General features: G+C 40.2%; 2 protein-coding genes across 4 annotated transcripts in view; both read left to right on the top strand.

Annotated features, from left to right (window-relative positions):
- Positions 1-1,882: 1,882 nt before the first annotated feature.
- Positions 1,883-13,034, top strand: mrpl2 (mitochondrial ribosomal protein L2). The gene is made up of 8 exons (XM_003217481.4): positions 1,883-2,046; positions 4,093-4,182; positions 5,578-5,743; positions 7,385-7,526; positions 8,680-8,795; positions 9,229-9,339; positions 10,389-10,462; positions 12,759-13,034. Exons 2-8 carry the CDS (start codon positions 4,114-4,116, stop codon positions 12,966-12,968), a joined length of 888 nt encoding a protein of 295 aa, XP_003217529.1. The 5' UTR covers positions 1,883-2,046; positions 4,093-4,113; the 3' UTR covers positions 12,969-13,034.
- Positions 13,035-14,878: 1,844 nt separating this feature from the next.
- LOC100561878 (cullin-9) overlaps positions 14,879-24,528 on the top strand; it is a 32,898-nt gene continuing 23,248 nt past the window's right edge. For 2 of the 3 annotated variants that reach the window (XR_010003014.1, XM_062970939.1), the window contains exons 1-6: positions 14,879-15,033; positions 17,154-17,759; positions 19,165-19,319; positions 20,390-20,902; positions 22,286-22,421; positions 23,159-23,331. Coding sequence is in view for 2 of the 3 variants with exons in the window: in XM_062970939.1 (XP_062827009.1) it covers positions 17,168-17,759; positions 19,165-19,319; positions 20,390-20,902; positions 22,286-22,421; positions 23,159-23,331 (1,569 nt within the window). In the remaining variant the exon portion in view is untranslated. The remainder of the gene's footprint in view (positions 15,034-17,153; positions 17,760-19,164; positions 19,320-20,389; positions 20,903-22,285; positions 22,422-23,158; positions 23,332-24,528) is intronic. The other variant, XM_008104922.3, reaches the window with a different exon arrangement.

Raw genomic sequence — 24,528 nt, 5'->3', positions numbered from 1 at the left:
GTCTACAAACTAAGGGCAAAATGGGCTATCTGGCAGTGCGCATGCGCACAGCCAGATAGGCCATTTTGCCCTTAGTTTGTCGACTAAGGGCCAAATGGCCTATCTGTGCTGTGCGCATGCGACTAAGGGCAAAATGGCCTATCTGTTTTTAGCGGTTTGGTGTGGGCGCGGGGATTGAAGCCCCGCGCCAACACCGGAGGCGTCGGCGGCGCTACGGGCGCTGTCGAGGCGTCGACAGCGCCCCTAGCGGCCAGCGCCCGAGGCGGCCGCGTCAGCGGCCTCTTATAATCAACCGGCCCTGGTTGGGGCTCATCTCCATTTCTAAGCCGAAGAGCCGGCCTTGTCCGTAGACTCCTCCAAGATCATGTGGCATGACTGCATGGAGCCGCGGATACCTTCCTGCCGGAGCAGTACCTATTCATCTACTCTCATTTGCATGTTTTTGAACTTTAGGGTTGGCAGAAGCTGGGGCTAACAGTGGGGGCTCTCTCCGGGATCTGTATTTTATTTGGATGTGTTTTATTTACAAATGATTGTAATCACATGAGCTTGGCCCCATATAAGCTGCCCCGAGTCCCTTCAGGGAGATGGAGGCGGAGTATAAAAATAAAATTATTATTATTATTATTATTATTATCCTTGAAGTGACTGACGTCACCTTGAAGGAGCTGGGGGTGACAACAGCCGACAAGGAGCGGCTCGTCCAGGAGGTCACAAAGGGTTGTACCATAAGCAACTGAACAAATAAACACATAATAAAACTATAATAAAACTTTATTTATACCCCGCCACCATCTCCCCAGCGGGGACTCGGGGCGGCTTACATGGGGCCATGCCCAGACACCATACAATATAACAGAATAAAACAACATATCATAACACAATATAACAATGCAAAAATAATCAAATACATTACAGCACAAATCAGAAAAAACAAAATAAAACAACTTATCAAAACACAATATAACAGTGCAAAAATAATCAAATACATTACAGCACAAATCAGAGAAAACAGTAAAAAACAGGGCGGGCCACATGAACACTTAATTAAAAACTCGGGAGAGAGAGGCATACGAATAAAGGGAACAGGAATATAAAATGGTGGAGCAGTCTAAAGGAAAAAATCCAAGGGGAAGAACCAAAGAGGTATATAACATTTACTCCCCAAAGGCACATCGGAAAAGCCATGTTTTTAAATCTTTCTTAAAGGCTAACAAGGTGGGGGCTTGCCTGGCCTCAATGGGTAGTGAATTCCACAGTCGGGGGGCCACAGCATTGCCAGGAATGGGCAAACTTGGACCCTCTGGGGGTTTAGGACTTCAACTTCTACAATTCCTAACAGCTGGTAGGCTGTTACGAATTGTGGGAGTTGAAGTCCAAAACACCTTGAGGGCTCAAGTTTGCCCATGCCCATGAATGCATTTTGACACCATGGCTCAAAGCTGATCCTGGGGAGCTGTAGTTTGGTGAAGCACCAGCATTCTTGGACCTTGTAAAACTACGGATCTCAGGATTCCATAACATTGAGCCATGGCAGTTCAAGTGGTGTCAAGCTGCATTAATTCGACAATGTAGGGGCATGTTTTGGTAGAAAAGGCTAGAGATATTATGAAACTACAAATCCCAGGCTTCCATAGCATTGAGGCATAGCCGTTGGAATGGTGTCACACTGCATTGCCTCTACGCTCTCAAAGACTCCCGACTCCTTTATTCTAAACCAGTATTTCCCACGCTTTGGGATTTTGGAACTTCAACTCCCAGAATGCCTGATCATAGACCAAGGGAGCCGAGGCTTTTGGGAGTTGAAGTCCAAGAGACGCGGAAGCCCATTTTAACCAATAGGAGGCACGCAGGGAGGCTCCACCCAGGAATGTGGCGCGCATGCTCAGTAGGCTTCGGGAGGCAGACCAGAAATGAAGGGTCAAGCGATGTGGTGCTTGGGGTGAATTGGAGGCTGGCATGTTGGCACTCACTCACAGATCCCGCCTAATTGAAATTAACCGTGCGTCCACTCACAAGCAAAGCCTTTCTTTACTTTAGCCTCAGGTAAGTGTGTGTGTGCCTTTAAATCCCAGGTATTCGTTGGTGGTCTCCCATCCAAGTATTAGCCAGGGCTGGCCTTGCTTAGCTTGCAAGATCAGACAGGGATTGGTGCATTTAGGGTGTTTAAGGCATAGGACTTCAATTGCATGCATTTATTCCAGAGCTTTGAAGATCTTTCTCTTCCCTTCTTTCCTTCTCTTTCTTTCCTTCCCTCCTTTCATATTTTCCTTCCTTCCTTCACCACATACACGTCACATAGCAACAGCCAATCTGCTTTGTTCCTTTTCTTTCCCTCTTCTCTGGGTCCAAAAATGCAGAGTTTTGTTTTAGTACAAACCCCTCAATTAATTTAAGTTGGATAATGAAGGATATGTGAGCCATGTTTGGTCAAGATACATCAAGCTATGTAGGTACCTCTGTGGTACAAACCAACAAACATACATGCTTTGACACTTATGTACGTATATAAATACTTTTAAAACTACTATTGTGTAGGGCTGTTGTGAGTTTTCTGGGCTGTTTGGCCATGTTCCAGAAGCATTCTCTCCTGACGTTTTGCCCACATCTGTGGCAGGCATCCTCAGAGGTTGTGAGGTATTTTGGAAAAGCTAATCAAAGAAGGTTTATATATACTGTATGTAGAAAGTCCAGGGTGGGAGAAGGAACGCTTGTCTGTTGGAGGCAAGTGTGAATGTTGTAATTAGTCACCTTGATTAGCATTAATGGCCTTGCCAGCTTCATGTCCTGGCTTTGCCCTGCCAGGGGGAATCCTTTGTTCGGAAGTGTTAGCTGCCCCTGATTGATTTATGTCTGGAATTCTTCTGTTTACAGAGTGTTATTCCTTATTTACTGTTCTGAGTTTTTTAATACTGGTAACCAGATTTTGTTCATTTTATGGTTTTCTCCTTTCTGTTGAAATCGGCCACATGCTTGTGGATTTCAATGGCTTTTCTGTGTAGTCTGGCATGATAATTAGAGTGGTCCAGCATTTCTGTGTTCTCAAATAATATACTGTGTACATTTAACAACCCAGAAGCAAAGGTGTCACTATCTCAGCCTCCCATGTGGACAGATTTTGGTGGATATCAGATTTCAGAATTACAGATAAAGGATGCTGAACCTTGCAAGTTTCTTGCAAGTGAAGTGACTTTCTTGAGCAGTAGTTTTCAACCTATGGATCCCCAGGTGTTTTGGCCTACAACTCCCAGTTTGCCAGCTGTTAGGATTTCTGAGAGTTGAATGTCAAAACATCTGGGGACCCACAGGTTGAGAACCCTTGATCTTGAGAGCAGAAATCACTGACATCCATGAAATTTGTCTCTTTGGACTGTGCTGCAGATCGGTGTGTTACTCCAGCAACTGCTTCTGACTATACTTCCATATGCATTCTGCTTTCTTAATTTCATTGCGTGTGATGGATAGGGGAATAAAACATCACAGCAGTCCTTTGAGTTTCCCCTGTAATTTTTGGCAAAATAATCTCTCAGATGGGGTGAATTCTCAAAGCAATATCCTCTGTGTTTACTTGTCTGAAGTAAGTCTCAATCTGGTCCTCTGGACTTTCCTCGATCACTGCTTCTTAGGCCCCTTCTACATAGCTGTATAAAATTCCCATTATCTACTTTAAACTGGATTATATAGCAGTGTAGACTAATATCCAGTTCAAATCAGATAATATGGATCTTCTACTTTGATAACCTGAATTATCTGGCAGTGTAGAAGGTGCCTTAAACTGTAGGTCCTGATCCCAAATGGTTTTTGTTTTCATTTTCCTATCCCACCCATCAGTTAATGTATCTCTGGCCTCAACTTTTCTGAAACCTAATTTGGTCCCGGGATGAAGAGAGACTCCTCACTCTTTAAACAATAATTGTCCATTGGTTCAGTTTGGATGCTGTACAATGGTGCAGCAGTATTGATATTTCCCTGAGTTAGAAGCATTTAATCCTGTCTGGTATGCAAGTTCATACTCCCCATTGCTCATCTTTTTTATTTAAAGCATCTATAAACTGTCTTTGGCTTTCCCTTCTTATTTTTTCTATGCTACAGAAGGGAACAAGTGTTACTGTTATGACTCTGTCAGGCTTGATCCAGACCTTTAGGTCACTGCTGCTGTCTTCCAGCCCCCATCTCACAAGGGTAAGATCTCATCCTTTTTTCTTTTTTTACCAAAAGTTATTAGATGAATTTATTGAAGATAAGGATAACTATACAGTTGGCTTGCCACATTTATGTATTTGACTTTTGCAGATTTGATTACAGTAGAGTCTTGCTTATCCAATGTTCTGTATTATCCAACGCAGTCTGCCTCCCGCTCAGATCCACAGCTGTTTCTCTAGGCAGCAACGCACAACGGGTCAACATGCCCAACAACAACAAAAGTGCAGCCACGCTCCCAAACAAGTGGCAGACTTGCTGTAATACATGATTTTTTGGTGCTTAATTTATAAAATCATAATGTAATTTGATGTTTAATAGGCTTTTCCTTAATCCTTCCTTATTATCCAATATTTTCGCTTATCCAACATTCTGCCGGCCCGTTTATGTTGGATAAATGAGACTCTACTGTATTCACATATTAGATTGAAATGTTATTTGTAGGAATCTCTTAAATTCTCCAGTGGTCAACTTCTGCAAGAAACTGATCACATATACTGTATATCAATTCTTGTGACACTGCATCACATATGAATGGTTAAATAGTGATATTCATTGCCACAACATGTAGCAATGGTTGACAACTTTAAAAAGGTTTTAAATTTGTGAAGATCACACTGATTACTGGTTCAGATGATTTTATAAAATCTCCAGTATCAGAAGCAGGATCAAGCTGTATGTTGCAACCTGAGGGATTCAAGAAAGCAGATACTGTAATTGGCAGGCTTCACTTGGGCAAATTGACCATACTTTGACTACCATGGCTCAGTGCTTCAGGATCCTGTAATTTGTAGTTTGATGAAATTCTAGCACTCTTTGGCAGAAAACTACGACTCCCAGGATTCCATAGCATTGTGCTATTGTAGTTAACGTGGTGTCAAATTGCATTCATTCTACAGTGCACTCTGTGTTGGGCTAGGCAGGCCTTTGGTCTGATCCAGCATGGCTTTTATGTTCTTATATGACTATTTAATTACTATTTTAGAGATTTATATCCTGCAACTCTAGTTCCAAGTTTCCACCCAATGTGGCTGTCAGTAATTCCTTTTTAATATGCTATTTGTTCTGTAAATGAGAGTACTTGTTGAGGGTGAAAATCCACTGATTTATCACATTCACCTTCTGTTTGTGGGCTTTCTAGAGACATCAGCTCATTCTGGATACTAAATTTGTATGTCTTTGGTACAATCTAGCAGGGTTTGCATGCATTGTTTTCTGGTTTGACTATTGCATGGGTTTAATATGCAATATCTTACTATCATTATAGAATTTCTTAATGAATAAAAACAGAGTTTTCCCATGCTTGGAATGCAGTTTATCTGCTTCCTCTTTTCTAAAGTTTGAGTAGCCTACTGATTGTTTTTTTCTGTTCGTTAGATACCTGTGTCCTCTATGCCCATTTCTCTTGCAAGTCAACTCCAAATCCGCCATGAAATTGGGACTTCTGCCGTGGTGTCTGCTAGAGATATGCTGTGGAAATGCAGGACCAAGTACACCATAAAGCCCATTCCTTTAAGAAAAACAGGAGGCCGAGATCACACAGGTATGTTTTGAGCTGCAGGCCACCCAGAGCCTGTTACAGGCAAAATTTCAGAGGGGTACTTTTTAACTCTATAACTCCCATTATCCTCCAGCTGGATAGCTCAGAGGTTTTTTGAGCTGCAACCCACACATTTATTAATGTTTCATATATACTTTATATACAAAGCCTGAAAATAATTGTACATACAATATTTTTAATAATTTTATTCAGGAAACAACACTTGTGTACATTGAATTATCCGAAAGGTAAGGGGTCACTCTTTCAGCCACCCATGTGCACAATTTTGCATTTTGGAGTATTTTGGATTTTAGAATTCCAGATAAGGGGTGCTCAACGCCTATTTTCATAATAGGATTCTTTCTTGTCTTTGTTTCTAATTATCAATTACATTTTCCTTATAATGTAAATTAGTAGCAAACCTAGAAAACTTTTCAACTTTTTCCCCTAGAGGCTTTGCTTTTAGTCAGCCCAATTTTTGGCAGCTTTCATAGATTGATGCAGGAAGATTGCCTGATAGTTTTCAAAGATAAATCAAATTAGGAGACAATTCCACCTCTGGAATTCCCTTCCCAAAGAAATAAAGCTGTCCCCCTAGAATCATAGAATAGAATCATAGAGTTGGAGGAGATCTCATGGGCCATCCAGTCCAACCCCCTGCCAAGAAGCAGGAAAATCGCATTCAAAGCACCCCGACAGATGGCCATCCAGCCTCTGCTTAAAAGCCTCCAAAGAAGGAGCCTCCACCACAGTCCGGGGCAGAGAGTTCCACTGCCGAACAGCTCTCACAGTTAGGAAGTTCTTCCTAATGTTCAGTTGGAATCTCCTTTCCTGTAGTTTAAAGCCATTGTTTTGCGTCCTAGTCTCCAGGACAGCAGAAAACAAGCTTGCTCCCTCCTCCCTATGACTTCCCCTCATATATTTATCTCCTCCCTCCTCTCCTTCAAAAAACGACTGAAGATTTACTTTTGCTCACTAGCATATCGAGAGGAGGAGAATTAGACAATGAGAGATCACTATTGAGAACTGGCTGAGAACTACTTCATTTACAGGCTCTACTAGTTTTATGTTTATCCCAGCTACCACCTCAGGCCACACAACCAACCCAACCACACAACTTTGTGAACTCGGCTTCTGTAAATTGAGGTGGATGTTTTTATGTTTTATGTTTAGATTTTATGTCATTATATAATTTGTGTTTGATTACGTTTGGTCTAATTTATTGATCTTAGGTTCTAATGTTTTCATACGTGGTATTTTGCTGGGATTATTATGTCAATGCTTGTTTGTTTATTGAGGCACTGAATGTTTACCGTTGTATGTGGGAATCTGCCCTGAGTTCCCCCAGGGAGATAGGGTGGAATATAAATAAAGTTATTATTATTTATTAGAGCTCCATGTGCTAATACATGGTCATTTGATTTATTTGTTTTAAAAAACCCAACACATTTCAGCCACTTTCAGGGTTGGTCTCCCTCTGAGGCTACTCTTCACATAGAAGTTTCTGGAGTTGTATGACATACTCTCCAAAGATACAGACCATTAAGCAAACTCTCAAGGATAGTAATTTTTGCTTATCACTTATTAGACTATAATATTTGTATGTCATATATGCTTAGTAATAAGCTCTTTGTCTATCTCAAGGACGTATCAGTGTACATGGAATTGGGGGAGGAAGGAAGCAGTGTTACCGTATGATTGATTTCCGAAGATTGAATTATGAAGAAGGAACAGAGCCTGGTCCATTTGATGAGAAAGTCGTTCAGGTCCGGTATGATCCATGCCGGTGAGTAGCACTCAGTTTCCTTAAGGGCAAAATTTCTTACATGCAAATTTCACTTTAGTTTTCCAAATGCTCTTCAGTGCACATGATGACAACAATGTGAGAGGGAGGTAATTCCAGGACCTGTAGCATTGCAGAATTTTTAGAGGGAAAAGCCTACATTGGTGAACAGAAATCTGATGAGTACCGAGTCTGCCTGTTACCCACTGAATACTATTGACTATTGACTGAAGTAAATAAAATCTGAACAGATTAGGAATGAGAAATAGAACATAATAACTTTTATTATTGTACATTGTACAACAAAATAATAGATGTAAAAATTATAGAGGTATTCTTATGCTTGTCTGGATAAAGCACCCCCTTAATCACATTAAAACAATTGACAAGAAGCTGGAAATTGCATTCAAAGCACCCCCGACAGATGGCCATCCAGCCTCTGCTTAAAAGCCTCCAAAGAAGGAGCCTCCACCACAGTCCGGGGCAGAGAGTTCCACTGCCGAACAGCTCTCACAGTTAGGAAGTTCTTCCTAATGTTCAGGTGGAATCTCCTTTCTTGTGGTTTAAAAATCATTGTTCCGCGTCCTAGTCTCCAGGACAGCAGAAAACAAGCTTGCTCCCTCCTCCCTATGACTTCCCCTTACATATTTATACATGACTATCATGTTTCCTCTCAGCCTTCTCTTCTGCAGGCTAAACATGCTCAGCTCATGAGAAGCCGCTTCTCATAGGGCTTGTTCTTCAGACCCTTGATCATTTTAGTTGCCCTCCTCTGGACACCTTCCAGCTTGTCAACATCTCCCTTCAACTGTGGTGCCCAGAATTGGACACAGTATTCCAGGTGTGGTCTGACCAAGGCAGAATAGAGGGGTAGCATGATTTCCCTGGATCTAGATGCTATACTCCTATTGAGGCAGAAGTCAAACTCATAGAAATCACTGTAGAAATCCATTCTTTTAACGTGGCTGGAATTGAATACCCGTGTGCTTTCTTCATTCTTAAGAATCAAATAAGGACTGAGCACACAGAATTGTTTTTGAAGCGTGTGTAGAGTGGGTGGAGTGGAGGCAACACTAAATGCTTCACTTGCATGGCATATTTTTCTCTGATAGTGAGTCTGACCATTTCTTGGTGGTTCTGTTGTTGTTCCCCGTAGGTCAGCCGATATAGCTCTCGTAGCTGGAGGGAAGCGGAAACGCTGGATCATTGCAACAGAAAACATGGAAGTTGGTGACATCATCAAAACATCAGGACACATAGGCAGGATGGCAGGTGAGCAGGAGTGAATTCAAAGCGGAATCCCTTCTTTCTCTGAAATATCACAAAAACATGTTATACTGAGCTTTGTGATTATTCAATAGCTGTAATCTCAGAGCAAATATCAATTTCTCTTGGCAAAAGGTTTAAGCGAAAGAAAATTTGGATCAGTAGATAAAATTCTAGATGATAACTTTATCTGCTCTCTCTTTTCTAAGGCTTGAGAATACAAGTTAGATACCCACTTTTAGTAGAGCTTGGAAGCATGAATTAAAACAGCTGATACATTAACATTTGATATGCCTATCTATCTGTCTTTGTTTAGCCTTTGAAATGCTAAACAGCTTGGTACTACGTTTCTTTAAGGATCATTTGGTCTGCACAAGCCTACCTACCTGTTACAGTTGGTGTGTTAGATGTTACCTGTGGTGTAATCTGTGTCTTTCAGTCTCAGCTAAAGAAGGAGATGCATATCCTGTTGGAGCTCTACCAGTAGGGACTCTAATAAACAACTTGGAAAGTCATCCTGGGAAAGGAGCACAGTATATTCGAGCAGCAGGTTAGCATTCACCAGAGGCTAAAACATTTGGAGGTTTGAAGCAAAATGGACATGTGGTCAGAATTGGGACAGTTTGGACGGTATTTTGTTGTTTTCCTTTCCTTTTCCCATTTACTTCTCAAAGAAGAAGTTAAACTTCTAGAAGCTTTGAAAATGTATGGAACCAGTTCTGCTTCTTTGCTGTTCTGAAAGTTATACAACAATATTAGTTAATTTTCACCTCTTACGCTGAGCTCTTGTGGGGATAGATTGGGGAGAATGAATGCTGGAAGGAAAGCTAGTCAGATCAATTCCATACATACATACATACACACACACACAGCAATTTTATTAAAGAAATAGATTCCATTGTTCAGTTCATGTTGTCCCCATTGTACTAATCTTTTCCACGAAATATTGCTGTACTTATAAGTTCTCCTTATGTGTTTGTTTCTAGAGGCCTGGCCATAGCGTGGCTGGCACAGAGTGGAATAGGTCCAGTTCACAGGCCAACTATTTATCTTAATGGTTTCTGGTTTCAAGTATGTACAATTGTCCATCCACATTTGTGCCGGTTAGGGATGCAGGGTCCCCATGAACGTGAAAACACTGAATATTAATAAAAATACAAGTACTATTTCTTGTGCCTGAGAGAACACTTCTCTAGGTACTTCAGTGCAATTCTGTGGTCAGTTTCAAGCAGAAGTTGACCATAGAATCATGGTGAACAACCTACAAATGCCGAGATATTATATTTTTTTGTTGTGTGGTAGTAAATGGTAGTAAATACAGTGTGAATAATTCAATCTGTGAATGCTTCATCCACAAATGTGGAGGGACAGCTGTATTTGATTCAGATATTTGTTTTAAATGCTTTTTTTCCATTAAAGGGCATGCTTACTTGGGATGGTGGTGGTGCTTCTGGGAGTTGTTGTTTGGGAAAGTAACTGATTGGGAAAGAGCTATGAGGAAGCGGTTTATCTGTTGCTCTCACTCAGTGTGACTTTAGCTGTAGTTTGGGTCAAAACACATTGCAATTCAACTGATGAGCTCTTTGCATACCATCTTAGGCACCTGTGGTGTATTGTTAAGGAAAGTGAGTGGAACAGCCATCATACAGTTGCCTTCCAAGAGACAAATGCAGGTAAGGGCTTTAGGATTTTATGGAGCTTCAGCAGAGGGTGGATTACCAAATAGCTTTCATGTCTGCATAGCATCTGCTCATTGAATGGGGCATGAAATGTATACCATTTATTTTGTGCTTCAATTCTGGAACGAATTCATCAAGAACTAGCTGCCTTAAAACCATAAATGTCATGATGTTTGCCTGTGTTGGGAAGAGAGTTATACTAAAATTTCTTCTTCAGTTGTGTGGATTGTGCATTTTCTCTTGTATCTGATGCAGATGTATTTATTTTATTTATTTATTTCCAGAATTTATACCCCGCCCTTCTCACCCGGGGGGACTCAGGGCGGCTTACACAGTTGGCAACATTTAATGCCAAGAACATAATAATAAAACAAAAAACAGTACATATAATCAATTAAAACTATAAAAATACATCATTAAAATACATTATAAAAATTAAAACATAAGTAAATTAGATCCATTTGTCTAAAAACCTCATGCTTCAGCCTTCAATCGGACCATGTCGACGTTATCATATTACTCGTTAAAAGCTTGTGCACACAGCCATGTTTTCACAGCCTTTCTGAAACCCAGAAGAGTTGGGGCTTGTCGGATATTTGTGGGGAGGGTGTTCCACAGCTGGGGAGCCACCACCGAGAAGGCCCGGTCCCTCGTTCCCACCAGCCGCGCCTGCGAGGCAGGTGGGACCGAAAGCAGGGCCTCTCCAGATGATCTTAGGGATCTAGCTGGCTCATATGAGGAGATACGTTCGGATAAGTAAATTGGCTCATATGAGGAGATACGTTCGGATAAGTAAATTGGGCCAGAACCGTTTAGGGCTTTAATAGGTCAAGACCAGCACTTTGAATTGGGCTCGGTAGCATATCGGCAGCCAGTAGATAATGTGGTGGACATGAAGCAAATGCTTCAAGCATCGTCCACTTAGAGTACAGATCTAGTATTTCCCTGTCCAATCAGCACCCCATTTATTTAAAAAATTATTTATTTATTTATTTATTTACAGTATTTATATTCTGCCCTTCTCACCCTGAAGGGGACTCACATTATACACATACAGGGCAAACATTCAATGCCCATAAACACATCGAACCTAGAAAGAGACAGACAGACAGACAGACAGACTCAGAGGCAAGTTAACCTTCTCCTGAGGGGATGTTCAATTCTGGCCACAGGCTGCTTCATCATCCACTCTGATGGCACTTCCTCATTCCAGTTGTAAATTAGTTAAACTTGCCTCCCCACGTTTTATAAGTGGTACCTTATTTCCTACTTGATAGATGCAACTATCTTTCGGGTTGCTAGGTCAGCAACGAGCAGGGGCTATATTTTATTTTTAATTGACGGGTGCTCACCCTGCCACGGGCTGGCCTCGAACTCATGACCTCATGGTCAGAGTGATTTATTGCAGCAGCTGCTCAACAGCCTGCGCCACAGCATGCAAGGATCAAGGATGTGACTAAAGAGATGATACCTTTGGTTCTTTTGAATGCTTATACATCTGAGACTGAGATTTACTATGTACTAGGAAGACTTTGTTTGCTACACAATTTTACAGATCTTAATTATTATTATTATATTTATTTATACCTCACTTTATCTCCCCCAAAGGGCATCTTAAGCAAACCTCAAATGTTTTATACAAAAAGTAGTGATTTGAGAACTAAGTCTAAATTATTAAGCACATTCCCTTCATTATTTAGCATATTTTGGCATTAATCAGATTTAATGGAACCATTTAGAATGTGTCAAGCTAAGCTGCAATTTTAAACATTCCACCAGTACAGTGAGAGTTAGTGCTATTTGCAAATGGTGTGGGGGAATGAAAAAGTGGTCTCTACATAGTGGTGTTGCCCACTCCAGATATATAACCTGTGCTTGCAACATGGCCTTAAGGCAATAAACAAGAAACTTGTGTCCATCTGCCTTCAAGTCACCTCCTAACTTATGACAATCCATTAGTATTATAGGATTTTCTTAGGCAAGGAGTACTCAGAGGTGGTTTTGCCAGTTCCTTCCTCTGGAATCTACAACATAAATATATAACAATAAATGAAGCAGATGTAGTATCTAATTATGATGAAAAATAGACATTTACCTTAATTGGGAAAAACATGGACCTGGAAGCAACTGAAAACCCCCAATTTAAAAAGCAGGTGGCTCGTTAAAAGGTCTGAGCATCATTAAGAACCACTGAAGGAATATGATGATGATTGCAAACCAAAAATGTGCTGGAGACTAACAGTGAAAGTTTCTGATATGTCCTGCTTTGTTGTCTATTTCACTCCTACAGGTGTTGGAGACTTGCATGGCTACAGTAGGCCGAGTTTCCAATATTGACCACAACAAACAAATCCTTGGGAAAGCGGGTCGAAACCGGTGGTTAGGAAAGCGACCAAGCAGTGGCCTGTGGCACCGGAAAGGAGGGTGGGCAGGACGCAAGATCAGACCCCTGCCACCCATGAAGAGCTATGTGAACCTTCCCACGCCAAATGCACGTTGAAGTCTAGACTCCTCCAGTCAGTGGGGATTTGTTCAATAAAGACTACCTGTTTTTGATCTGCTTAGACATCAGTGTGCATTCTTTCTTCAAGAGCTAAAGAAAACAGCTTCTTTTGATTTGATACCTTCATACTTCTAGTTCAATTATTACTTTAAATTAATTTTTATTCAGAAATAGAGAAAGAAAAAAACCTGGTGAAATACATGTTATTTCTCAAATCAAGAAAGTGCTATGGAAACATCCCATGTATTTAGAACATGAACCAACACTTGAGCCATATAATATTTCTCCTATTACTTAATGCAGGGGAAAAATATAAAATTTGCAAATAGAATTACAAAAAAACTAGTAATTTTCTTCACAATAACGGTAAATGTTATAATTTATTGGGTGCAGGTTATATAGTTTTCACTTAGATGGCCTCAAAATTGTTCAAACGGTTGAGTGCTATTAGAATGTTAAACAAAATAGAGTGGGAAACGAGAGAAAAGAATGGATATTAAGTGCTGACTGATACTCTTGAAATGGAATGCAGGTCTCAAGGCTACTATCCTGTATTTACATGCCTCATGCAGTCCAGTATGGCAAGAGTCTGTTAGTCTCAGGGTGCATCTACATTGTCAGGATAATGCAGTTTGATACCACCTTAATTGACATGGCCCAAAGCTATGGAATTATGGGAATTGTAGTTTTACAAGGCCAAAGAGTGCCAAAGTACAAATGGCATACTAAAACGGTGTCCTCTATAATAATTTTATTTCTTACCCGGCTCTCTTCGTGGCTTGAGGTGGGTTACAACATAGTTAAAACACATAATTGTACAAAATACATATATTAAAATATATTTCTACAAAATACATTAAAATACACAAAAAGATTAAAATATAGTGGACACAAGTCGTGAGTTTAAATTTCACATTTAAAATTGGCTGGGTAGGCCTGCTGGAAGAGATGGCAAAATCAAAAACCTTTGGGTTTTGTGTATGTGTGTGTGTAGAATCTTTTCAAGCTGCAGAAGGTTGAATCTATGCATTCAGATTCTGTTGATAGGAAGGGCGTACTGTACATCTTTTTGAAGTAGGTAAATACGGTAACAATAATACATTTTCTTATCTGCCTCTCCTCTAGGCTTAAGGCAGGGTACAGCAGAGTTAGAATAAAAACATAAAAGCATTTGAAACACATAGAACAAAATAAATAAAGATCTAAACACATTAAAATCATCCATATTTGTAAAATGTTGATTTAAAATTCGTATTTTAAAATTGGGTACACAATTATTTCTTCTGTGTGTTTAGTGAGAGTCCAGGTTTGCTTATGATAGATAAGATTTATTTATTTATTAGTGACATTTATATCCCGCCCTTCTTACCCCGAAGGGAACTTACGGCGGCTTACAAGTCATATGTACATACAATATATTATATTATTCGTATAGCACAATATAAGCATTATATATTACTATATTGTACTATAACACTATATTGTAATATTAATATTACATGTAATATAAATATACCATTATAATAGTGTATTATTATTATTATATTGTATTACATTATAATATTATGAATATTATTATGGCAGTTAGAGGAGGCTGGCCATACATTTAAAATAATGTTTGTACATGTTTTTTTTTAAAAAAGGCCAACCTTCAATAAAAGTGTTTTTAATGCATATTTTAATCATCATTATTAATATCATAATTATAATAATTATTAAAGCTTTCTTGGTGTCTAGACTGGGAGGTAACTTTCATTATTATTATTATTATATTTTTGTCCCTTACCAAACTACAACTTCTAGAATTCCATGGCATTGAGCCATGGCAGCTAAATAATTCTGCAGTGTAGATGCAGCCTTAGATTGGGCCATGGAACGGGAAGTTTGTATCCCGTAGGGACCCGTAGGGCGTCAGTGGGGAAACAGAGCATGCGTAGAAAATGCGGAAGTGATGAGGCAGCCGCTAAGCTGGAGAAACAAGGGATTTTTTGCCAGCAGGGTTTTGCCGAAGGGTTTTTATGCATTTCAAACGTGTAAAAAAGGTCATGGAGCTACGAGAAAGGTAGGCTTAAATGGAAAGCTTTTGGGGAGGGCAGTCCTGTGTGGTTTATGTGGCGCTTTTAATGAGACTAAATGCCCTCCGCTTCAAATTATCGTCAGGTAGACCCCGCCCCTCACAGCTGCCTGCAGTGGGCGTGGCTACGGTAGGAAAGGGGCGGGGCTTATTCGGGTGCAAAAGATCTTGGAAAAGGTGCTGTTTGGGAGTGCATCTACACTGTCGAAGTAATGCAGTTTGACACCACTTTAATTGCCAGGGCTCAATGCTGTGGAATTATGGGAGTACAGTTTTGCAAATACTTCAGCAAACTACAACTATAGGCATTGCATAGCATTGAGCCCTGGCAATTAAAGTGGTGTCAAATTCATTCTAATGTAGATCAGGCACGGGCAAACTTCGGCCCTCTAGGTGTTTGGACTTCGATTCCCATAATTTCTAACAGCCTACTGGCTGTGGGAATTGAAGTCCAAAACACCTGGAGGGCCGAAGTTGGCCCATGCACATATTTAAACTACTCTTTCTTAACTTGACCCCTTCTGGATGTATTGGAGTACAGCCCACAGCCATCTATTGTGGGATTATGGGACTAATAATAATAACTTTATTCTTATATCATGCAACCATCTCCCCGAAGGGACTCAGGGCGGCTTAGAAATGGGACAAATATCCGCAAGGCATAAAAGCAAGCACAATCAATAAAACAAACACATTAAAATGAAGTATCATAAAATACAACAACCAAAATAAAACAGATTAAACATTACAACATAATTCAGATTTCATTGGAACTCCATCAGACCAGGTTCTACAAAAAAAAACCAAAGACCAAAATTCTAAAATGGGCATGACCGAGCTATAAAAAGGCTGGGCAAGGGATAGTGCAAATGGTGTGCCATAGGACTGCGGAAGTGGATGAAGTACAAAACAGTGCTTTCTGGTGAACTAGGGACTTGGTATATAGAACTAGGGACTAATCAATCTCGAATGCCTACTGGAACATCCAGGTTTTCAAGTCCCTATCAAAGGAGGATAGTGTGGGGGCTTGCTTAATCTCATTGGGGAGGGAGTTTCAAAGTCAGTGTGGTGTAAGGTCACCAAGTTGCGAATGTCTTAAAGGCACTCAACAACAACAACAGTAACCTTCATTCTAGACACAACAGTTCTAGAAGGATATGGACAAGCTGCAATATGTCTAGAGAAGGGAGATCAAAATGGTCAAAGGTTTGGAAACCAAGCCCTATGAGGAACATCTTAGGGAGCTGGGTATGTTTAGCTTGGAGAAAAGAAGGCTGAGGTGGGGCAAGCTTGTTTTCTGCTGCTCTGAAGACTAGGGGCTCCAGTCATATAACCCTGAATATCAAGGGAGATAATCCACAATATCTGCTTTGAAATGGGTAATAATAATAATAATAATAATAATAATAATAATAATAATAATAATAATAATCTTAATTTATATCCTGCTTTTCTCCCCAAACGGGACCCAGAGTGACTCACAACATTATATAAAAAACAATACAAAACAATATACGTATGTAAAAGAATAACCTATAAAAGCAACTTTACAATAAGAAATAAAAAAGCATATCTGAGTCCACACTGCCATTTTGGATTGGATGACCAAGGGTGCTTTGATTGTGTGTTCCTACATGGCAGGGATTTGGCCTGGGTGGCCATTGTAGTCTTCCAACTCTGTGATTCTATGACTTTATGATTCTATGAACAAAATCAGACATATCAAAGGCACCAGGTTTAGAAGGACTGGGATCCCATCTACATGACCATTCAATGCAGTTTCAAACCAGTATTTAAGAAAGTGGTTTCTCTTTACATAGGAAATCCTGGAACCAATTTGAGTCCCAGAACAAACCACAGAACACTGATGTACATTAAGTTCTTTCTCTCACGCACCTTTGTGGGAGTTAGTTGTCTAGCTGCCATAATTTGAAGCTAGCTTCTAATTGCATTAAATGGTCAGTACAGATGGAGCCTGGATATACCATAATAAATGTATTTGTCTTTAAGTTGCTGCAAGATTTGGCTACCATCCTGGAGGTTTCCATACTTTTTGTAGGTACATTTTGTTTTAGAGATATGCCAAATTTTTATCTTTATTCCAATAGATGAATTCCCTGTCATGGTGATTGAGAAGCAAAATGGGAGTGTGCTAGTGCATCTTGGGCCCAAGCTCCAGGCCTATCCTGAGGAATTAGTCTCGCAGCGTCATGGTCACAATAGGCAGACTGAATACCTGATTCGTTGGCATGTTCTCAGCTCAGAGAATGGTTCTGGAAGCACCACAAGCACTTCTTTGATTGAAAGCAAAATGGAGAACATCCTGATGTGGATGCCTGCAGACGATGTCTCTGCCAACTGCCCAACACTCTTAGGCAAGAGGAAACCCAAGAAGCAACAACTAGAGCAGAGAGCATCTCACATATTCTCTCCAGAGGTCACGCTGGATGAAGCCTCTCTTTTGGAGATGAAGAAGGATGTCAAGAATCTGGTACAGAGAGCCTCTTGGCAGATGGAGAGTAGCATGGTTCCCCAGTCATCCATCTTGAACACTATCCATGTACTCAGTGCCTATGCCAGTATCCCTTCATTGATGGGCGTGTTCAAGGAAACAGGCGCCCTTGATCTGCTGATGAAGATGCTGTGTCACACAGAGAAACAGATCCGTTGCAGTGCTGGCAAAATGCTCAGGGCTCTGGCTTCCCATGATGCAGGTGAGATTCATCAGAAGCGCCTTTGCAATTTATTGTCAAAGCTTTTCACAGCCGGAATCACTGGGGTGTTGTGTGGTTTCCAGGCTGTATGGCCTCTAGGCAATAAACACTCCAAGGGAACAAAGACGTGGCTACTTCCAGGCAGATGCCCTCACTATTGACTGTGCAATCTTCTCAGTAACTCACATGCTAATGGATGGATCCCACTCAAACACTTGCAAGTTGGGCTTGCTAATTGCACCCTTCACACTTGATTAGTAGGCATTGTTTTTTTCTCCCACCATGGACATTCCACAGGTATATATACTCCACTTGCTTTACCAACATCAGATCCTCTGAAGATGCCAGCCACAGATGCAGGTGAAACATCAGGAGAAAATGCTTCTAGAATATGGCCATATAGCCCAGAAATCACACAACAGAACTTTGCTATTTTTGTAAAGTTTTGTGTTTCCAGTAACTTAGGCTTCTAGGACCAAGTTGGAATATAAAAATACAGTTTGCGTTTAAAATTATACCTAGCTTTCAGAGTTAATGCAGAGTTGATTCCCTTGGTGATGTGAACATATATCCATCTCCCTCAACTTGAGACACAAGATGAGAAATTGTACTGACATGGAACTGAATAATTATTACAAAAAAATAGCTGAGTCATAAAGTGGTAGGTGGCTGTTCCTATTATAAATGCACTTATATTTGATTGCGTATTTGTAATGGTTTGAGTATTGGATTAAAAATAATAACATTACAGTATAATAATGTTTTTATTTATTACCCTCCTCTCCTTATGGCTCAAGGGGGGGGGAACAACACAAAATACATCATCATAATAAAATAATTTAATAAAAGCATATATTAAAACATATTTCTATAAAATACATATATTAAAATACATGGAACAAAGATTAAAATACAATAGATATACAACTCTGGAGACCAGGTTTCAGATTCCTGTTCAACCATGGAATCTCACTGGGATGACCTTGAGCGACTTACATACTCTCAGGACCCTTCTACACTGCTATATACAATCCAGATTATCTGTTTTGAGGTGGATTATATGGCAGTGTAGAAGGGGCCTCAGCCCGAGAATACTCCACAATAGGTTCACCTTAGGGTCTTTACAAGTCAAAAATGAAGGCACACAAAACCACAATTTCTCCATCCATTCCTGTTTGTTTCATTTAAATCTGTTTGTTTCTTTATGACCTGTATTTTTATATGTGTCTATAAATATTCCTCTGCCTAGTTCTGTAAGGTGCTTTGCTAAAATTCCAGACCAGTATATATCTTTATTTTTACTGTGTGTCTGTGTAAGCAGTGTAATGGAGCTGCTGCCCTAAAATCTAAATGGTGCCATAGAACAAGCTCCAAGAAAACACTTCATAAATGTCTTTGGTCTTAGGAAGCCGAGCCTACGTTCTCTTGTCATTGAGCCAGCAGGATGGCATTGAACAACACATGGACTTTGACAGTCGCTGCACTCTCCTTGAGCTATTTGCAGAAACAACATCGTCAGAGGAACATGGCATGTCTTTTGAAGGGATTCCTCTTCCTCAGGTAAAGAAATATGAAAGGGCAAATATTTGATTAGGTTTGTATTTTGATGTGAACAAACATCCTCCTCTTCTCAAATTCATTCATTTATATCAATGGCAAAAGGGTCTTTACTTCTAGTATAAATCAGTAACATGGTTTTATTACACTATATTGATTTAAAGTTCATAAACTTCAAAATTAGCAGCTATCAGAGTGTCATAAAAATTAGCAAGGTGTTAATTTCAAACAAGAAAAGTCTAATTAAAAATCACCTCATTTATCTCACTGGAAAACCCATCAGTCCTCACAACCTCTTCAAAACCTGCCAGTATTTTGACATTCTTTTTTCTTTATAAATTATATAAATGGCTTTCATTTTAAAAAATAAAGTGTCAGTTGACATCTCCTTTATCAAGTAAGATTATTTTATCAATTTCTGCCAGTTCTAAAACTTTTGTAATCCAATTTTTCTGTAGGGATAATTCTTTAGTTTTCCATTTTTGTGCATAGAGTAGTTCTGCTGCAATAATCGTGTAATGTACTAACTTGAAATTCATTGTGTTTGTTTGTTCATTTGGAAGTCTCAATAAAAATAAAGTTGGATCTAGTTGTAATCTGATTTTAAATCTCTTGTAATTATTTTTGTATCAACATCCAATATTCTTTTGCTTTGTTACATGTCCATCACATATGATAAAGAAATCCACATAAAATTAAGATTCCAACATATATGGTATACAAATACACAGTGAACAAAAGAACAGGCCCATGACATGGATAGATTCTATATTTCATTTATACATAGATGGTTTGCATCAATGGTTGTGTTTTCAACATGCATCTGAAACTAAATATCAGAGTACTGCATTTGGGATGCCAGACAGAGAATTGTCATTGGGAGTTGTAGTTGAGAATATTCTGTGACCAGAATGGTGGAGATACTTTGGACAGAGGTAGCAGTGGGTGAGGTGGCAGTTTGAGCTCCAATATACAAGAAAAGTGCTGGAGATAAAGAATCAGGATTGTGCTGAGCTGGGAAGAGAGAGTCTGGCATTTTCTGGTTTGAAGTGTGATCTTCTTCTTTGTTTCAGATCCCAGGGAAGCTGCTCTTCTCCCTGGTGAAGCTTTACCTGTGTGCCACGTTCCTTTTGGACAAGCTCAACAGCACCGCAGAGCGAGCAGTGGGGAGTGACCACTTTGTGATCTCCAGTGCAAGCTCTGAGGGAAAGAAGAAGCTGCTGCGTGAATTTGATTTCAGTATGGCCATGGCCCATCTCATTTCAGAGCTGGTCCGAGTTATGGGCTGGGATCACGGCCTGAATCTTCGCCACTGCAGAGCAAAGCAGCCTCGAGGGATTCAATCAATCTTCCAGCGCCAGATTCCCACCTGTGCCTCCATCCCATCAGACACACCATTAAACCACAAGGAGGAAAGTACATTCAAGTCACGTTCAGCCTTCCCCAGTCGCAATTGTTACATGGAGTACCTGAAGGAAAAACTGGTGCATGGCATGCGTGTGCGTATGTTGGAAAGCTATGAGAAGGTCTCTGCAGGAGATGAGGGTGAATTCCTCCAGAGCAATAATGGCACTCCTCCACTCCAGGTATGTTGGCTTGTGGAGTCCCTCAGGACTTGGTTCTGTAATCTATATATATAAAAGAGTGATGGCATCAGGGCAGCGGACAAAACAACAAAACTACAGGCCCCCCAACCTCGAAATTTGACAACACAACCCATCATTCACGGCTCTAGGTTGATAAAACAAAAAGAAAAGAAAAATAAAGTCCTAATTACAGGGAGAGGAGTAATAGTTTTTATCCAATTGCTGCCAGTTAGAAGGCTAAGCTCCGCCCACTTGGTCTCCTAGCAACCTACTCAGCCAGGGGACAGGCACAGTTAGGCCTCACTTAGGCCTCTTCCACAGATTATCAGATTTTAACTGGATTATATGGCAGTGCAGACTCAAGGCCCTTCCACACAGCTATATAACCCATTTAGAATATTATATTATCTGCTTCGAACTGGATTATCTTGACTCCACACTGCCATATAATCCACTTCAGTGTGCATACTAAACATAAAGACTACCATATAACAGACATTCAATACCACCACTACCTCAACAATTTCTCACCAACACCACCAGAAAATGCCACAGCAACGCGTGGCTGGGCACAGCTAGTTTAATATATAAATGAAAAAATTGGGAGAGGTGGTCTAGATCAGGCGTCCTCAGACTTTTTAAGCAGAGGGTCGGTTTGTGGTCCCTCAGACTGTTGGGGACCCAGACTAGAGTATGAAAAAAATGAATGAATTCCTATGCACACTACACGTATCTTATTTTTAGTGCAAAAAACAAAAAATAAAAACAAAACAAAAAACAACAACAATGGAATAATATTTTAAATGAACAATTTTAACCAACATAAACTTACCAGTATTTTAATGGGAAGTGCAGGCCTGCTTTTGGCTGATGAGATAGTCAAGTTAATTAGGATTGTTGTTGTTGTTGTTGTTGTTGTGTGCCGTCAAGTTGTTTCAGATTTAGGGTGACCCAAAGTTTAAAGTTTAAGGCAGGACAAGATAAATGACTTTGGAGGGTTGCATCTGGCCCACGGGCCTTGGTTTTGAGATTCAGTGTCATCAGTGTTCAGATTTTTAACAATGTCATTTTAACCATTATAAGTTGCATTGAGTCCCAATCTTGAAAAAAAAGACATAGAGCAGGATTTGGAATACCCAGGAGGTGCTAGAGCAGGTATGTTTATATTGATATTTGGTTGGAGCAGGAAGGGAGAATCTTGTTGAAATTTCTTTTTTTGTTCTCCCACACATTTGTCAGGTGACCAAGAGAATCACACTTGTTTTGAGAGATGAGTTATGATTTCCCGCTGTTCATGTGTAGTCAGGGAGTTTTAAGCCAGACACTGTTGGTTCCAAGAAAAGTAGATTAAATAATTTTCAAAATGGCATTCATTTTTTCCAGGTTTATTGGGAGTCCTTGGGCCGCACGTATTGGGTGCATTGGCACATGGTTGAAATTGTAGATTCATCCAGGTGTGCAGATCAAGAAGCCCAGAAAATGGTTTCCAGCCTTACACAGATTCTGAGAGAAGACACAGGTAAGATGTGTTGGGATGTTAGGTGTATGCTGTACAAAGATGAAAACTACTTTCTGCTTCTTGGCTGCGTTCTTGCGGCTCAAGCTTTGCTGTAGAATGGTTTCATATTGCTATCTTTGGTATGAAGATGTAGAATTAGACTTTGAAATTATTATTGCTGGAGCATTTGGAATGCAGAAGGCCTCAGGTTCTTTATCTGGAATCATGAGTTTAAAAATTCAGGAGACTGGAACAGCTGTTATAAAGTGAACACATATGTTTTACGTTTTTAAAGTATTTTGATACTTATTACTCTTGGGTAACATTGTTAGTTAGTGACATGTTATATTTGTTGTTCTCTTAAAAAATCTCACTAAAACTCATTTTAAAATACCAAAATTACCAAAATTCATAGAATCCACCATGTAGAAATCAAGGCAGTCCCAACAGATGGTCATCCAGCCTCTGCTGAAGGCTCCACCACATTCCGAGGCAGCATATTCCTCCGTCAAACAGCTCTAACTATCAGGAAGTTATTCCTTATGTTTAGATGAATGGTCTTTTCCTCCCGTTTGAATCCATTACTCCATTCCCTAGTCTAGAGTAGCAGAAAACAAGCTTACCCCCTCCCCAATGTGACATCCTTTCAAATATGTAAACATAACTCTCATGTCCCTTCTCAGCCTTCCCTTTTCCAAGCTAAACATACCCAGCTGCACCTCATAGTATATTTTCTGAAAATCTCTATTTACCTGCAGTTTACTACAAACCACTTGGAGGACTCTACTCCTTGCTATATCTGAGAGATCAGATAAATGAAGAGTCTGGGAACCTGAATCGGGCTGAATGGTGGGAGCTGCTCTTCTTTGTTAAGAAGCTAGAACTCTCCAAACAGCAGGAACTTCTTGAGTTCATCCAACAGAACCAAAAGGTACAAAGAGCAGGAAAGAACTAGTTTCATTATTTCATGAATTTATTGCATTTGTATGCTGTCTTTCTGTCAGAGCAGGAGACAATGTGACTCCCTATAACAGTGTATTAAAACATTTGCAATAAAATTAGAAGCAATTAAAACCACATAAAATGATATAAACACATTTTAAAAAGTAAACACACGTTTTAGAAGATGAATAAAATATCCCCATAAAAAGCTATGCTGCTTGAACATTTTTAAGTCTGTATGAACAAAACACCTTTGCCTGCCAGCAAAAGGATAGCATGGAGCAGGACAGTTTACTTTCCCATGGAAGGGCATTCCAGAGGCCACTGAAAAGGCTCTCTTTCATGTCTTCAACTGGTGAGCCTGTGGTAGTGACAGGACCAAGATAATGTCTTCCTCTGATTATTCATATCAGAGTCTTTGAAATAGTCTGGACCCAAGCCCTCTTTGGCTTTATAGGTTTGAATTGCACCTGGAAATGAACTGTAGCCAAAGAAGCCTAATAGAAGGATGAGCAACCACCCAGGGATCAGGAACCACTATCCCAATAATTCCTGCAGACCTCCCCAGTGTGTTGCTGTGACTTTTCCGAGCTGTATGACTATATTCCAGAAGCATTATCTCTTGTTGTTTCGTCCACATCTATGGCAGACATCCTCAGAGGCTGTGAGGTTTGTTGGAAACTAGGCAAGTGGGGTTTATATATCTGTGGAATGTCCAGGATGGGAGAAAGAACTGTTGTCTGTCAAAATCTGGCTACTAGTATTAAAAAAACTCTGAAATCAGGATAGTAAATAAAGAACAACACTCAACAACAGGGGAATTCCAGACAAGAAATGATCAGGGCCAGCTAATCATCTCCCAACAAAGGATTCTCCCAGGCAGGAAGCAGCCAAGCTTTGAAGTGTAAGGCTATTCAATGCTAATCAAGATGATCAATTGCAGCATTCACACTTGCCTCAAACAAGAGTTCTTTCTCCCACCCTGGACATTCTACAGGTATATAAACTCCACTTGCCTAGTTTCCAACAAACATCACAACCTCTAAGGATGCCTGCCATAGATATGGGTGAAATGTCAGAAGAGAATGCTTCTGGAACATGGCCACACAGCCCGGAAAACTCACAGCAACCCAGTGATTCTGGCCATGAAAGCCTTTGACAACACATTGAACATCCTCCCCAGTGT

Source organism: Anolis carolinensis, chromosome 1 (assembly GCF_035594765.1).
Source record: "Anolis carolinensis isolate JA03-04 chromosome 1, rAnoCar3.1.pri, whole genome shotgun sequence".
NCBI classification, from domain to species: Eukaryota; Metazoa; Chordata; class Lepidosauria; order Squamata; family Dactyloidae; genus Anolis; species Anolis carolinensis.
The sequence above is the reverse complement of the archived record's forward strand: the minus strand, read 5'-3'. Positions and strand labels throughout refer to the sequence as shown.

Coding starts and splice junctions, on each gene's coding strand:
- mrpl2 (XM_003217481.4), top strand. CDS start 4,114: ATGACTCTGTCAGGCTTGATCCAGACCTTTAGGTCACTGCTGCTGTCT. Junction 8,796..9,228: donor ACACATAGGCAGGATGGCAG/GTGAGCAGGAGT, acceptor TGTGTCTTTCAG/TCTCAGCTAAAGAAGGAGAT. Junction 9,340..10,388: donor ACAGTATATTCGAGCAGCAG/GTTAGCATTCAC, acceptor ATACCATCTTAG/GCACCTGTGGTGTATTGTTA.